Source organism: Conger conger, chromosome 15 (genome assembly GCF_963514075.1).
Source record: "Conger conger chromosome 15, fConCon1.1, whole genome shotgun sequence".
Lineage (NCBI taxonomy): Eukaryota > Metazoa > Chordata > Actinopteri > Anguilliformes > Congridae > Conger > Conger conger.
The window spans coordinates 7659803-7676275 of NC_083774.1; the positions used below are offsets into that span (position 1 = coordinate 7659803).

The 16473-nt window shown below is 48.5% G+C and overlaps 1 protein-coding gene across 5 annotated transcripts; it reads left to right on the plus strand.

Moving 5' to 3' along the window:
• The first annotated feature begins 1471 nt into the window (after window positions 1-1471).
• Window positions 1472-16062, plus strand: LOC133111342 (nucleosome assembly protein 1-like 4). 5 transcript variants are annotated; one of them, XM_061221592.1, is made up of 15 exons: window positions 1473-1574; window positions 3120-3164; window positions 4905-5007; window positions 5290-5431; window positions 6526-6612; window positions 6978-7109; window positions 7766-7837; window positions 7964-8103; window positions 8739-8884; window positions 12542-12561; window positions 12808-12927; window positions 13175-13210; window positions 13326-13373; window positions 13637-13666; window positions 14890-16062. In XM_061221592.1, exons 2-14 carry the CDS (start codon window positions 3140-3142, stop codon window positions 13640-13642), a joined length of 1077 nt encoding a protein of 358 aa, XP_061077576.1. In that variant the 5' UTR covers window positions 1473-1574; window positions 3120-3139; the 3' UTR covers window positions 13643-13666; window positions 14890-16062. The 5 variants fall into 5 exon arrangements, with proteins under 5 accessions (XP_061077572.1, XP_061077576.1, XP_061077577.1 ...); XM_061221588.1 differs by lacking the exon at window positions 13637-13666 and having other exon boundaries at window positions 1472-1574; XM_061221590.1 differs by lacking the exons at window positions 1473-1574; window positions 13637-13666 and adding an exon at window positions 2057-2437.
• The last annotated feature ends 411 nt before the right edge of the window (window positions 16063-16473 follow it).

Sequence of the window (16473 nt, forward strand, 5' to 3'; positions counted from 1 at the left end):
AGCCATTTTGCGCCAGAACTCCCACCACATACCAGCTGAGGTGGAGGACATTTTTAGTTAATTAAATCAGGGTATTATTGGGTGGCAGCTCGCAAAAGCCAGGTTAGGAATTTAGCCAGGACACCGGGGAACCCCCTTCTTTTTGCAAATGGATGCCATGGGATCTTTAATGACCAGAGTGAGTCAGGACTTCTCAGTTTAGCATCTCATCCATAAGACTGTCTCCTACAGCACAGTACAATGGGCGATTGGGGTTTATTTGACCAGAGGGAATATCACCCCCTACTGGCCCACCAACATCACTTCCAACAGCAACTTATTTTTCCCTGGTGGGCTCCCATCAAAGTATTAACTAGGCCCACACTTGCAGTATAATATCTGAAAAAGCAGCACAGCCCTGTGAGCTCACTAGTGCAGGGCTGTCCAATCCTGTTCCTAGAGATCTTCCATCCTGTAGCTTTTCACATCAACCCTGATTTGGCAGACTTGCTTGTATAAATTAACAGATCAAAATATTTCAGTCTAGCTGTTGAACGAGTAGTGCTTTGTTAGGGTTGGGGTGACAACCTACAGGCCAGTAGATCTCCAGGAACAGGACTGGGCAGTGATTTTTCCCACTGTCTCAACTGGTTGCATGGAAACGCTGCCTGGCACAAACTGGAGGATTGGCAGGAAGTCAGTGAAAAATGCTAATTCGGTACATTACCGGAGGATTTGTTAATGATTTACTTTATGGCACTGTAATGTGCCAGTGTTGTGTTTAGTGTTCCTGGGTCTGTGGAGAGAGCAGTGTGTAAAACAACAGCTGGACTTCAGACAGCTTCCTAATTACAATTCTGGAGCGCTATCCTGCTCTTTGAAAATGTGCTGAATCAGACGACAACACCGATGCGCACACGCACACACACACACACACACACACACACACACACACACACAGAGATGCCAGACACTGTTTTTTTCCCCTTCATTTTTGTTTGGGAGGAATACATCTGCATTTGAGGCAGTCAAAAATAATATTTGGCAGAAATATCCCAAGTTGGACACACAATTGAGTATTTTTTCAAGTAACCCGGGCCAGAAGTCCACCTAGATTTTTTACTTTTAAATTGTTCAGAAATATTTTTCAGTTACTAGAAGTGGTGGATTAAGCGATTGCAATATACATGAAATCAAGAAAGTTAATTGTATTGTTAATTATTAATACAGTTACACTGCAGTCTTGAATTTTTAACTGCTCCTGTTATTTTTTTAAATCTTGGTTAAATGCTGACGAATGACCAATAAGGTGAACAAAGACTTTTCACATTGCAGATGGTTGGCGCTTCTACAATTGTTTAAAAAAATGTTATCTATTCGTCAGCAGAAGATTACATGCCAAACTATCGTGATTGTGTAGATCTGACATTCCGTTTCAAACAGGAAAGCAGTGCTTTACATTTCTACTTCAAATTTCTCAGCATGTCTGGGCGGTCGTGACTGATGCGACCAATCAGCAATGGAATTGTTGCAGGGTTCCGCGCTTTGGTGCGGCTAGAAGCGTGAGGGCAGGCAGGGAAGCAGCGCTGATTGAGGTAAGACGTGGAAATGGGGAAGAATGTGTCGCTAACCGGTTAAGTTCACCCAATACATTTTTAGAAAATGTTTTTGTATTTCCAATAAACAGATATTTCCAAATGAACAATGAAATAAATAACTTGTAATCTGTTATTGACTGAGAACGCTGCTTAATATTGGCGAGCTAACGTTAGCTAGCTAGCTAGCTAGCTAGCTAGCTTTGCTGTAGCCAGTTAACACCGTTATCAAGCTAGCAAGGAGTGAGGGCATTTAACCAAGGGAGAAACCGGCGCACTTGTCACTGGCCGGCCGTATGATAGTGACTTGTATTTAGTTAACGTTAGTTTGAATACCTCCAATTTCAGCCTGTCGACTTGCACCTCTCAGCACTGGCTAGCTTGCTAGTCTGCTACCTCGCCGACTCTTTCTGAAACTGTGTGGCACCGCCCAAGATTTGTTTATGTGGGCATTAATAGGCGGAGTCCAAGCTTCGACTTACTTTGTTCAATTTCACAGCTTGCAAACATTATTCGTTGCTGTCTTGACATGTCTGTGTATTGTGTCGAGGCATTTCACGGCATACGTCATACATTGTTAGACTAGATGGTTTGCTCGGTGGCTGTCTAGTTAGTTGGATAACTGTTGACGGGTGAAGTGAAGGACGAGTTTCTTTTCTCCGCGTAAACAGTACGCTCTTGTATTTGATTGTCTCAGAGGACTCCTCCGTGCGCAGCTGGAACGAGCGCTGGGTGTAAGCGTTGAGAAAAGAAACAACCTAAAGCTGTAGTGCGTCATTGACTGTTTATAGCCAAGACTGAGGTGGTCGGTACTATCGAACGTGCTGTCGTTATTTTGAAAACAAGGCCGGGACTGTACAGCGGTACGTTAACGGTTTGCTAACCGAAGGTTGTAAGATTTTCTTTTTAGGTTTATTGATCTTTCTGGTGAATGCTTGGTTGTAAAACCAATAAATAATAAGATTACTTGTTTGAAATGTATTTTATGTATAACGCTATAGCTATTGCAAATTAATCGAGCATAGGCTAAGCTTACAAGGCTGCCAGGTACCTAACTAACGTTGGCTAGTAAGTTATAGGGAACATAACAGTTGAGGTTAGGGAAAGTGACGCTACTAACGTTAATAAAAAAACAACGTAAGATTTTCAGACGCTTACATTTAACGTTAGCTCGATATTTTTGCCACCTATTTACAATTGATTAACCACATTAGATTGCACATTGTAACGTTGCACCTAATGCCAGGTGCCCGTCTGTTTCAAGGAAACATTAACGTAGCTATGCAAACGTTAAATGACAACTGTGATGACTTTGCATAATAACATATTAACGTTAGCTAACAGCTGTCTCAAACTATTCCCTGGCTTAATACTGCTGGAAAGATTCTTCTTAACCGTTGCTAACTAGGTAAGCAAGCTGTCAAAATGTACTTTACATTTACCTTACATGGAACAAATGACATTAAGCTACCTGCATTAGTTATAAGTCATTTGTAATCAATATGTGCTTTACTCAAGATTCACCTCTCCACCCTTCTGTTGCAGAATACGGGGTCTGGTCTATAATGGAGGGAGATCACAGATCCAGAGGTAACATTATGCTATTAGTCGGTTACCGAAACGGCATTAGTCATGCACAGTTGACAAGCCACTTGAGTTGCAATTTTGAAAAAGGTATTTGATGTTATGGAAGTGTACACCACTTGTGATTGGCTGCCCTGATTGGGCTGGTAGGTGAAGCATGCTTAAGAATTGCGCTTTAAGGACAGATGGGAAGATGTGAAAGTTTGCACTGTGATCAGATTTTACCCTCTTGGCAATCTTTGTTTCACATCAACTGAAGATGGGTCTCATTCAAGATGGTACTCAAGCCTACTCCTGCCAGGTTTTTATTACCTTGAACGCATTTTCGCATTTCCCATTTTGGTGTCAAATACTGTCACACAGCATTGTTTTTTTTTATTATTATTCTTTTTTTGCAACAGCCTCTGTGCGTGAAAGCTTCTTAAATGATCGGATGTGTTGATTGCCTCTCAGATGGGCCACTTGGAGTGTGATAACCCATGACACTAGCTACTGACAGGACATTTAACTGCCTTCAGTTGCGTTGGGGAAATGGTGAGGCACCTGTGAAGCTGGCATTAGGAGAGGAGCTGTGCAGCTTGCTGTCATGTTTAAGGGCTCGTCTGGAGAGCGGAGATGTCCCCAGTGCATTTCACTCACAGCCGTGTTTATCATACTGACATTCGCCCGGAGGAGAGCGTATCCCAGAGGCCTTTCTGTCTGTGTGCCATTTACCCAAACATGTTGTCTCGTAGGTGCGTTCGCATTTTCGCCTCAGACCCCATACGATTGAACCGACCCCAAAATTTTAACTGCAAAGGAACTCATTTGTTCGAAGGGTGTGTATGTACACTCTGTTTTTATTTTTTTTATAACGCTCCTTGGCTTCTGTGAGCTGTCAGGAGTGATGGTGAGAGTCATTTAGAGAGTTTTTATGAAGCTCCAGATTTGCAGTGCCTGGGGGAAATCTCGGGGCTCTTAACAGGGTTTGTTGTGATGACCGCTCCACACTTTGGTTTCCCAGCGAGTCGCCAGCATGTCTCTGGCTAAGTTCCTGTTCCTCTGTGAGATTAAGAAAGCAGCTTGTCACAGTTTTTCGTCCCCAGGCAGAGAGGAAGTGTTCGTTCCCTTGGTGATGGTTTTCGCTGCGGTGTGGGTGGCATGGTGGTAAGTGTACTACCAGCCTTCAGTCTGCTGAGCCAATGTGTCAAAACACAGGCGGTGCGCCATGCCAGGACTTCAGAGTGATCCCTCTGGAGTTTGCCGTCAACGTTGTGGAAACCTTAAAAGTTATTTAACTGATGCTTTTATCCATAGCGGCTTACAATTGATTAGACTAGTTGATTCAAATCAGGACAATCGCCCCTGGAGCAAAATGGGGGTTAAGTGCCTTGCTCAAGGGCCCAACAGCTGCACTGATCTTAATCTGGCCACACTGGGGCTTCAACCACCAACCTGTACACTGGTGTGCTCCTGGTTTGTTGGTACACTGGTGTGCTCCTGGTTTGTTGGTACACTGGTGTGCTCCTGGTTTGTTGGTACACTGGTGTGCTCCTGGTTTGTTGGTACACTGGTGTGCTCCTGGTTTGTTGGTACACTGGTGTGCCTCTGGTTTGTGGTTACACTGGTGTGCTCCTGGTTTGTGGGTACACTGATGTGCTCCTGGTTTGTGGGTACACTGATGTGCTCCTGGTTTGTGGGTACACTGATGTGCTCCTGATTTGTGGGTACAGTGATGTGCTAATGATGGCTGGTCTTGTCTGTTAGCCGCAGGTGGAATGGACGATCAGACAGTGCAGACGCCACAGGGCCCCTTGGGGCTTCAGGACAGACTGGACAGCTCGCCCCACATCCCCTCGACCATAGAGAGGTACAGAGCCCTTCACTGCCCTCACCCCAGTCTGCTCATTATCGTACACTCAGAAAAGCCCGGCAATACTGGAAATGATGTAATTTCCTTTCCTTCTCCAAAAGCATTTCTGTATCTGTGCGAGTGCACTAATCCTGGGTTTTATGTCTCCACTCTGTGTGTGTGTGTGTGTGTGTGTGTGTGTGTGTGTGTGTGTGTGTGTGTGTGTGTGTGTGTGTGTGTGTGTGTGTGTGTGTGTGTGTGTGTGTGTGTGCGTGCGTGCGTGCGTGTGCGTGTACTCAGCTTGCCTAAGTCTGTGAAGAGAAGAGTGAACACACTGAAACAGCTGCAGGTCAAGTCTGCGCACATAGAAGCCCAGTTCTATGAGGAGGTGCACGAGTTAGAGAGGAAGTACGCCGCACTGTACCAGCCACTGTTCGATAAGGTACCCCATCCCATCCCACATCCTCTGTCCCGCTGAGGGGTGTCAGATTCCCCCCCTTGCACTTTGGCCTGGTAAACCCCAGGCACCTGACCTCCTGTCTGCGGGGGGGGCATTCCAGTGCTAAATACAACTCCCCGCTAACGAGTGTCCAGCCAGTCACCCTCATAGCTGGTCATTTCCACAGCAGGGAACAGGCTGCTCTAAGGGCTACAGCAGGGCTTAGCTGGTCAGTTCCACAGCAGGGAACAGGCCTGCACTAAGGGCTACAGCAGGGCTTAGCTGGTCATTTCCACAGCAGGGAACAGGCCTGCACTAAGGGCTACAGCAGGGCTTAGCTGGTCATTTCCACAGCAGGGAACAGGCCTGCACTAAGGGCTACAGCAGGGCTTGGCTGGTCATTTCCACAGCAGGGAACAGGCCTGCACTAAGGGCTACAGCAGGGCTTAGCTGGTCATTTCCACAGCAGGGAACAGGCCTGCACTAAGGGCTACAGCAGGGCTTGGCTGGTCATTTCCACAGCAGGGAACAGGCCTGCTCTAAGGGCTACAGCAGGGCTTAGCTGGTCATTTCCACAGCAGGGAACAGGCCTGCACTAAGGGCTACAGCAGGGCTTGGCTGGTCATTTCCACAGCAGGGCTGCACAACCCTGGTCTAGGAGGGCCGGTCTGCATGCTGGTTGTTGTTCCAATCAGTGACCTTGGTTTTAGTTTTCTGACAGCTCTATAAACTGCTTCCCTCCTTTACTCCAGTAGAATGTTTAAGATACACTGGCAGTCTGCAGCTGGTGTTTATACAATGATCAGATCATGATTTGATTGAGCTAATTAACAGCAGACTTAGGCACTAAATCCTGAAACAGGTCAGCCCTTTTTATGTACCCCGATATATATATTTTTAAATATTTAATATTATAGTAAAATATTTTATGCAAATAAATCATTTGAAATGTAAAAGTAGAAAGAGGTGGTGTGTCAGTGCATGGAGGAGACTGTTGGTACTGCAGTATATTGGTGTGATATGTTCATGATGTGGACCTGTTGCACTGGTGCTGATGGATGGATGTGTATGTGTGTGTGTGTTTGTCCTGTGTACAGAGGCGAGACGTGGTCTCAGGTGCTGTGGAGCCCACAGACGAGGAGTGTGAGTGGCAGAGCGACAGAGAGGATGAAGAGGAGCTATCCGTGAGTACCAGCCTGACTCAACTACTGCTGTGTGTGTGTGTGTGTGTGTGTGTGTGTGTGTGTGTGTGTGTGTGTGTGTGTGTGTGTGTGTGTGTGTGTGTGTGTGTGTGTGTGCGTGCACTCAGGGGCCAGACTCAACTACTGTGGTCTGTGTGTGTGTGTGTGTGTGTGTGACTCGTGGCTACAGTCTGTTATTAATGTGCAATAACACTAATCTCCTGTGGTTTGTGTGGTCATGGCTGAAGTCTGTTATTAATGTGTAATAACACTAATCTCACTGTGTACGCTCATGGCTACAGTCTGTTATTAATGTGTAATAGCCCTAATCCCTCAGTGTGTCTGAGTGTCTGGTCGTCTCCCCGCAGGAGGAGCTGCAGAAGAAAGCCACAATGGAGGAGAATAAGGAGGCGGCCAGCACCGAGGAGGACCCCAAGGGCATCCCGGAGTTCTGGCTCACCATCTTCAGGAGCGTGGACATGCTCAGTGACATGATGCAGGTGGGAACACGCCACAGGGGAACACGCCACAGGGGAACACGTGTGTTCAGTAGGGCCTGTATCGCACATGAAAATAAGGATGATTCAAGCCTCTGCTTGGATGCGTGCTGAACAAAAGAATCCCTCTTTGAAAACCCTCTCAAACATTGTAAAGTGAACGATTTTAGAAAAACAGATCTACATGAGCTGTGTTCATGTTACAAATATTGAGCACAGAATTGGGGTATATAGAATAGCTACAGCTACATTTGTCTCTGAGGTGGAGAGAACAGATTGCCTTTAAACAGCAGAAGGATGAAAATGTAGGAGAATGAACAGGAGAAAAAATGTACTTGACAGATCATGCAGTCCATTTGTCCAGGACAAGCCTGAATCTCTAGGACTGAATACTCGGGAGATGGTTCGAGTAAGATTCCCCCTGATGTTGGTGGGAAGAAGTCCCTGCTGGGCACAGAGCTGGTTTATTTGGGGCAGGAGTGCCACCTGGAGGCCAGTGTGTGTATTTGTGCAGTGATTCAACAGTATTGTCTGCTGCTCCCTGGGAAGGGACGCTGATTCCGCTGTGTGCATCGTGTAAGAACGGCCCATACAGTGTGCGATACACCAGTGTAGCGTGTGTGTGATGGGCTGTGTGTGTGTCCTTCTGTCCTCTCCAGGAACACGACGAGCCAATCCTGAAGCACTTGCAGGACATCAAAGTGAAGTTTTCCGAGCCTGGGCAGCCAATGGTGAGCGTTATAAGGCTCATCGGTGAACGCTGACTCCACATTGACATGTTTAGATTAGGGCTGCCTCAGGATGTTTCCTGGTTGTCGGAGTCTTGAGTGTGTCGTTTTGGCTTCCCTCTGTCGCAGAGCTTCACGTTAGTGTTCCACTTCGAGCCCAATGGCTACTTCAACAACAGCATCCTGACCAAGGTGTACAAGATGAAGTCGGAGCCCGACCCCAGCGACCCCTTCTCCTTCGAGGGGCCGGAGATCGTGGGCTGTGAGGGGTGAGCAGGGGCGATGGGGTCTCCACGGAAACATCTACAGTCACGTCATGTGACAAACCAGGAAGTGCCATTTCATTCAAGATCAGGAGTGCCATGGAAGGCTGAGAGTATGAAGGTATATTTCCAACCAATTACTACACCATCTGATTTCACTAGTTCACACACCTTCAACCAGAGAGGAGGGAACTAATTAGTGAAATCAGCTGCTGTTGTGATTGGTTGGAATGAAAACCTGCAGACTCTCGGACCTCCATGACACATGATTGGGCAATATCTATTTCTGCACAGATTCCTGTCCATTGTAAAATATCAGAAGGTCTCAGATGTAGTACTTGGATATGCCTTTGACAAACTACATTTGCTCACGACGAACCAAGCACCAATTCATATACGTCAGGGATCACCAAATATTGTATCCAAATCCAGCCCTAGTTCTCTTATCTCCCGGGTAATTAACTCATAAATTAGTGCAACTGATTGGTCAGACCATCTTCACACAGAGTGAGTGTGGAAAACCAGCAGTTCTCAGCCCTCAGGGTGAGAACTGATGTATATAAAAGATAAGTAAACCTGCGTAAGGAGCGGGGTTTGGGAGAACCGCTCTCGGTGACCTCTGACCCTGTGGCCCCGCCCAGCTGCGACATCGACTGGATCAGAGGCAAAGACGTGACGGTGAAGACCATCAAGAAGAAGCAGAAGCACAAGGGCCGCGGCACGGTGCGGACCATCACCAAGCAGGTGCCCAACGACTCCTTCTTCAACTTCTTCAGCCCCGTCAAAGGTGAGTCCTGACGCGCCGCAGTACCTGATGATGTCGGCCAGGGGGAGGGTCTTAACACATCACAGAACCTGATCCTGTCACTCAGGGAGAGGGTCTTAACACATCACAGAACCTGATCCTGTCACTCAGGGAGAGGGTCTTAACACATCACAGAACCTGATCCTGTCACTCAGGGAGAGGGTCTTAACACATCACAGAACCTGATCCTGTCACTCAGGGGGAGGGTCTTAACACATCACAGAACCTGATCCTGTCACTCAGGGAGAGGGTCTTAACATGTCACAGTAACTGATGCTGTCACTCTGGGAGAGGGTCTTAACATGTCGCAGTAACTGATCCTGTCACTCAGGGAGAGGGTCTTAACACGTCACAGAACCTGATCCTGTCACTCAGGGAGAGGGTCTTAACATGTCGCAGTAACTGATGCTGTCACTCAAGGGAGGGCCTTAACGCATATAGTGTATGGGAAATACATTTAAAATATTTTGAGTCATAGCATATTTACAGTATATTGCTGTGTATTCTAATGTTTCGTATTTTCGATCTGGAGCGGCTGCCCAGTTTGGGCATTTAGCGGTGTGGCATTGTGCGTATGATTATCCAGAGCAAGTTACAGACCATCCACTTACACTGCGGGATATTTAGTGAAGTAGTTCAGGTTAAGCACCTTGCCCAGGGGCACAGCAGCAGTGCAGAGTCCTGTCTGGGTATCAAACCTGCAACCTCCAGGTTGCACGTCCAGTACAAAAAAGGTACAAAAGCTTGTCACTGGGGTGGTACCCCTGTGGGTGCATAAAATTGTATGCCTAATCATTGATTTATAGCTTTTTTGCTTGTTAAAAGGCATAGTATCCAAAGAGCATTATTGGGGTATATTCAGGAAATTTGTTCCATGTACAAAATGTGGGCGAGCAGAAATGTACCTCTACTGTGCCTTTATTTCTGAGAGTGCAGGCCTGGAGTCTTACACTGAGGATCAGGGGTGTGCTGACGTATCCAAAAAGGGCCGGTGTGGGTGCAGGTTTTTGTTTTAGCACAGCCCAACACAACACCTGATTCTTCCAGTTAACCTGATCGTGGTCTTCAATAAAGACCTTGATAAGAAGACTCAGGTGCCTTAAACAAAGCCCTGCACCCACACCAGCCCTTTTTGGATAAGACCAGACACCGCTCCTGTAGATGATGCATGCTTAAGCTCACCCAGCAGGGGGCAGCAGTGCTACACGAGTCCACTGAATCAGGAGCTCAGTGCCTCTCTGACAGGCCTGCCCTGCTCTGCTCTTCCCTGTCCCCAGAGCTGCTTTACTGAGCCTTTCCTTCAGTCCTGCCCTGCACTTTAATCACAAACGTGTGACCCTGGCATCTAGTTTTCCGCTAACAGTTTCCGAAAAACAGGCGTTAGCCGTGGACTGCAGGTTAATGACGGACACTGCGGCAGGTGAAGTCTGAAAATGAGTGACCGGTCGTTCTTCCCGTTAGCCCAGCGCTAGAGGAGCCTGGAGAGGTCACAGGGGTTAACGTTTCACAGGCTGCTAATACATCACGCATTGATGGACAGCCTCATAAAATGTGAACGTCACGCAGACTAAGATGGAAAATGAGTGAAGCTTTTCTTAATGTTTAATGCCTCAGTAACACCAGGGCTGAGACACGGGAGCCCCAGGGGTGTGGTAAACACTGGAGTCCTCATCAGGGAGAAGGCCGGTGACACACACTGTTCAGATTGGAGCGTGGAAAGGGAAAGCAGAAGGGAACAGGGTAAAATGCTTTATAATGGACTGGATAGACTAGCGCTGTGGGTTCAGTTGCCGTCCCATAATGTGTGAACCAGTCTGCGCCCTTTCACGTGCAGTGTTCTGTTGCTGTGGGACGAGACGCGTGGACCTTCCCTCTTCAAACTACCACTCTTAGCCTGCATTCACAGTGTGCTGGAAAGCTCCAACACAAAGCCACTGCATTTCCCAGAAACAGAAAGCTGGGTCAGCCCCCCTTGGTGTTACACAAAGACTGAATAAATATCAAATGAGATTTCACCAGGAAAGAGAAACAAAATCTCCCCCATTCATGAACAATGTGACTCCTCTGCTCAAATCTCCTTTTCACATCGGACGAGCTCTCATTGGCTGAAGTTGAAATTGCTGACACGCCTGTCACCTGAGCATGTGGTCAGGGCGAGGCTTCCTATTGGCTGCTGAGAATGGACCCATAAAAGGCAGCAGGTGAGAAGATGCCGGTGAGCAGGGCCAGCTGAGTCACTGAGTGTGGCACACACCCTCGGACTGACACAGGAAGTCACTGCGTCGCTGTGCCTGGTGCCAGCAGGCCTGTGGACTTGGCCCTGCCATAAATTCCTGGCTCACCTGGGTGGAAATGCCTGCACACTAGCCTGTGGGGGAGTTCAGTGCTAGCCTGCGTCAGTGAGGCTGCAGCAGGTGCAGGGCAGTTCAGTGTTAGCGGGGCCACAGCAGGTCTGGGAGTGTTCAGTGCTAGCCTATGTTAGCGGTGCTACAGTGGGTGTTGGGGAGTTCAGTGCTAGCCTATGTTAGCGGAGCTACAGTGGGTGTTGGGGAGTTCAGTGCTAGCCTATGTTAGCGGGGCTACAGTGGGTGTTGGGTAGTTCAGTGCTAGCCTATGTTAGCGGAGCTACAGTGGGTGTTGGGGAGTTCAGTGCTAGCCTATGTTAGCGGGGCTACAGTGGGTGTTGGGGAGTTCAGTGCTAGCCTATGTTAGCGGGGCTACAGTGGGTGTTGGGTAGTTCAGTGCTAGCCTATGTTAGCGGGGCTACAGTGGGTGTTGGGGAGTTCAGTGCTAGCCTATGTTAGCGGGGCTACAGTGGGTGTTGGGGAGTTCAGTGCTAGCTAGAGTGGGTCTGGGGGAGTTAGCCTGTGTTAGCGCAGTGCTGACTGTGAAAATGTGCCTGCTTGTAGAACAGCAGGGCTGGAATGAGAGAGCAGGTCTGGAGTGAGAGAGCAGGTCTGGAGTGAGAGAGCAGGGCCCTGGAGTGAGAGAGCAGGGCCCTGGAGTGAGAGAGCAGGGCTAGAGAGAGAGAGCAGGGCCCTGGAGGAATGTGGCCTGGCCAGTTCTGTGACTGTGGGAAAGTGGAAGCGACACCTCTCCACCCTCCACAATCACCGGGGTGTGGCCCTACTGCCACCTCCGCTGGGAAAAACGCTGATGTCACGGGCAGGCTGAGCCACGCTCACAGACGTGTGTGTTTGTGTGTTTGTGTGCGTGTGTGTGAGGCCTACGGGGCTCTACAATCCATATCCAGGGCAACGTTGCTAGGGAACCCAGGAATCATTTGTGTATTACCGAATTAACCTGGTTTACGGTGCCTTTACCAGTGTGTGAAACCCCCCTATTAAACAAAGTATTTAATTAACACACACCTTCCATTTTTACTCCCATTTACTTTTAAATATTGCCGACCTGAATTGTATGACCTTAAGAAAGTGGTATTTTGAAAATGAAGTTGAATGTAGGTGTGCAGAATTGTGAAGAATGCCAGTTTGAGCAGCACTGTGAGGTTGTGAGGCTGAATGTCTTCAGGCTTCTGGTGGGCTGTGTATGTAATGTCAGTAACAGTACTTGAGCCTCATTCTCATTCACAATGAGAAATTCTGCTGAATAACCCTGATTTATCCTTCTACTTTTCAGTACCCCCTGGTGAAGAGATGGTGAGTTACACACTTCTGCTGAAGTCCAAACACTTAACAGAACGAGAGACGAACGCAGTAAACCTCTCCCACTACGGTCACTGCTGCATATCAGGCATTAATAAAATGCAGGTTCTTTAATGTCACAGGTTCTCTCTGGCACTGTTGTGAGTGGTACTGTAATGGTTCCCCGTCTATAGACAGGAGGCTGGACATTGTGAAACGTCACACGGTTGAGTGAGCCGGTTTATGTCTCTCTGACCGCAGGATGAAGACCTGGAGTTCAACTTAGCCACTGATTTTGAGATCGGCCATTTCTTCCGTGAGAGGATAGTACCCCGAGCTGTCCTCTACTTCACAGGAGAGGCTCTGGAGGATGATGAGAGCGTATGTTATTACTCCTCTGTTACATTATATTACACACTTATTACACTGCAATATGCATTACGGTTTCCCCTGTTTTCCTCTATTACGCTTAGCAGACAGTTATTACCCTTCTGTTACATTATATTGCATGCTTATTACACACTGCAATGTGTGATTACACTTCCATTATATGGGCAGTACAGGGAAACACACACACACACACACACACACACAGTGTGTTCACACCTGTCCTTCCCTGTCCCTGCAGTTTGATGAAGAGGAGCTGGAGGAGGCAGAGGAAGAGGTGAGAGCAGTGTTCCGGTCCCACACACACACAGGGTGCAGCTACCCCACCGGGACAGTGGGGGGCGCTGTCTGGAGGAAACTGACCGGACGTGTTTCTGTTGTTGTGTTAACAGGACCATGAAGACGATGGTGATGAAGACGAGGGGGACGATGAGCCCAAGGTCAGTTAACCCCGGGGACCGCGATTTGATGACCCCTGTGTCAGAGTCGAGTCGTGCCACGGTGTGTTAATTCATATCCTGCTTTACAATAGTACGCCTTTAGTTTTAGCCATTCCCCTTGGCTGGATGAAGAAGTGCCTGACGGTTTCTGACCGTGTCACAGACCAGGGTTGAAGCAGGACTATCTGTCTGTTATCTTGCTCTGTGATGATGATTGACACTGTTCCTCCGCCTCTCCTCCACACTGCCCCCTCCCATTGCAGGCGTAATTCGCTCAGTCCCTGCGTTCGTAGGTAAGAGGGCGAGGCCGAGCTGCTTCCTGTCTTTAGCTCCTCCTCTTCCTCCCTCATTCTGCCCTCTCTCGTGAACGAGCGCTCGCTCGCACACACACTGTAGCGCTGTTTCAGAAGCACACTAATCTCCTGCAGGGTCAGTAGTCTCCCTCTCTCGCTCGCTCGCTCTCCTGGCTGCTGGCTCATCGCTGCCCCTCCTGCTGTAGCTCAGAGCTGGGCCCTCTGTCAGGGCCCCTCAGCCCAGCTCCTGGAGCGCCGCAGGGTCTTTTCTCATTAATAAATTATAAATCAGCCACCCAAGAAGCCAGATTAGGTGTGTTAAGTGTGTAACTGACCTGTTTAAATGAGCGGTATCGGGGAGAACCAGCCAACCCTCAGCTTGCCCACATTAGCCCTGTGCTAACTTGCTCCATGTTCTCCACTAACCGAAATTAGCCCTGTGCTAACTGGTTCGATGTTCTCCACTAGCCTACATTATCCCTGTGCTAACTAGCTCCATGTTCTCCACTAGCCTACATTAGCCCTGTGCTAACTTGCTCCATGTTCTCCACTAACCGAAATTAGCCCTGTGCTAACTGGTTCGATGTTCTCCACTAGTCTACATTATCCCTGTGCTAACTAGCTCCATGTTCTCCACTAGCCTACATTAGCCCTGTGCTAACTGGCTTGATGTTCTTCACTAGCCTACATTAGCCCTGGGCTAACTGGCTTGATGTTCTTCACTAGCCTACATTAGCCCTGTGCTAACTGGCTTGATGTTCTTCACTAGCCTACATTAGCCCTGTGCTAACTTGCTCCATGTTCTCCACTAACCGAAATTAGCCCTGGGCTAACTGGCTTGATGTTCTTCACTAGCCTACATTAGCCCTGTGCTAACTGGCTTGATGTTCTTCACTAGCCTACATTAGCCCTGGGCTAACTGGCTTGATGTTCTTCACTAGCCTACATTAGCCCTGTGCTAACTGGCTTGATGTTCTTCACTAGCCTACATTAGCCCTGTGCTAACTGGCTTGATGTTCTTCACTAGCCTACATTAGCCCTGTGCTAACTGGCTTGATGTTCTTCACTAGCCTACATTAGCCCTGTGCTAACTGGCTTGATGTTCTTCACTAGCCTACATTAGCCCTGTGCTAACTGGCTTGATGTTCTTCACTAGCCTACCTCCATCCCTCTCTCCTTCCTCTCACCGCTCTTTTCTCTCCCCCCCCCCCCCCCCCCCGCAGAAGGAGGAGCCCCAGCCAGCCGAGTGCAAACAGCAGTAGAGTGGAGACCACGGAGGCCCCGCCCCCTCCCCCTCCACTCGTCCAATCAGTACAGCCTGGGCCTGCCCTGCAAGGCCCCCGTTAATCTCCTCAGCGACGGGAAGAACGGCTTTCAAATGCATGCCCTCGTTTCGCCCGGGCGCCCCGTCCGCCCTGTACAGAATCCCCGGGACAGGGACTCCAGTACTGTAAGGTTGCAGATGGGTTGCCAGATTCAGCCATGTTTTCAGGAGGATTCCCCTTCTCCAGGTCATAGGAACGTCACAAAGGAATCTGATTAAGCTTTTTACTCAGGGTTTTTTATGCCATGACCGTCTAACGTAAAACCGTTCAGAACTTTAATGCGATATTGGGGTTGCCTATTTAACTTTTTTTTCCTTCTTTTTTTTGGTCAAAACATACTTTTTCAAGTAAGTTCCACTTAAGAAGTTATTTATTAGTTTATTTTATTAAGTGCTGGTTTGAAGTATGTGTACTGGGTCTGTGTATAGTAGCCTGTTGGAGCTGTGTGACCTGCCTTTGTCCACCGCCCCCTCCAGCTGTTGACCGACTGCGCAAGCACTTGCTTAATAAATGAAAATGTCTTTATTGCCAAATGGAGTCTTACAAATCACACAAAATGGATGCTCTTCCATCACCTCTCTTACGTCCCGACTTGCGAAATGCAACCGCGTGGTAACCACGGTGATGGCGCGTTCCGTCACTGCCTGCTTCCAGGGAGCAGTGTGTCAGAACGCCATGTGGTTCCACCAGTCCAACGGTCACCAGCCTCCACCAGTCAGAAAACCAGAAAGAGTTCTAACCACACCCTTTCCATATGACAAGCAGCTGTCAGTCACTACTGCTGCCTTTGTGTCCAATACCCGCAGAGCTTGGTTGTGTCCCAGGCAACCGTAACCATGACAGCAGGCCATAGCAGATGTTTGAGACGCCTGTGTGGGGGTACCCCAGAGGTGAGCCCGGATACTGGAGGCACTGAACCCCACACCCGCTTCGGTAACCGCACACGTTTTGAGCGTTTAAAGGTGGGCCGTGTACAGGCTTCCCTGTAGGGGGCGTCAAAGAGCAACATCCAGTTTTACTCAATTTGTACATAACACTTAGGATATTCTATTAAAGGTTGTGCAACATCAACACCCGTCTCCTGTGGTTGTGTGTGGCGAGGAAGCTTTTCTGTCTGGGTGCTTAAACAGTGCAGTCTCACATTCTGGAGTTGGCTTGTGTTATCATGCACGGATCCCCACACCGCAGCCTTCAGATTTATCAACAGACTTATGTCTCGAAGCGACGGTGGTGTTGCAAAATGACACGCGTCAAAAAATCTGCTCGCATTCGCTAGTTGCGAGCCGCTTCAATTATGTCTGCTACGCTCGGCATCCTGGGAATTTGGAATGTGTGGAATGAGATGTTCGAGAGCCGTTTTCGCGTGTCTGTAGGGTGTTTAGACTGGCCTATGCGGAATCCGCCTGGATTCTTTTACCCCAGACACCGGGTCGTCGGTGAACCTGGATTCCCCGTCGTGCAGAAACACGCAGAGCAGCGTCT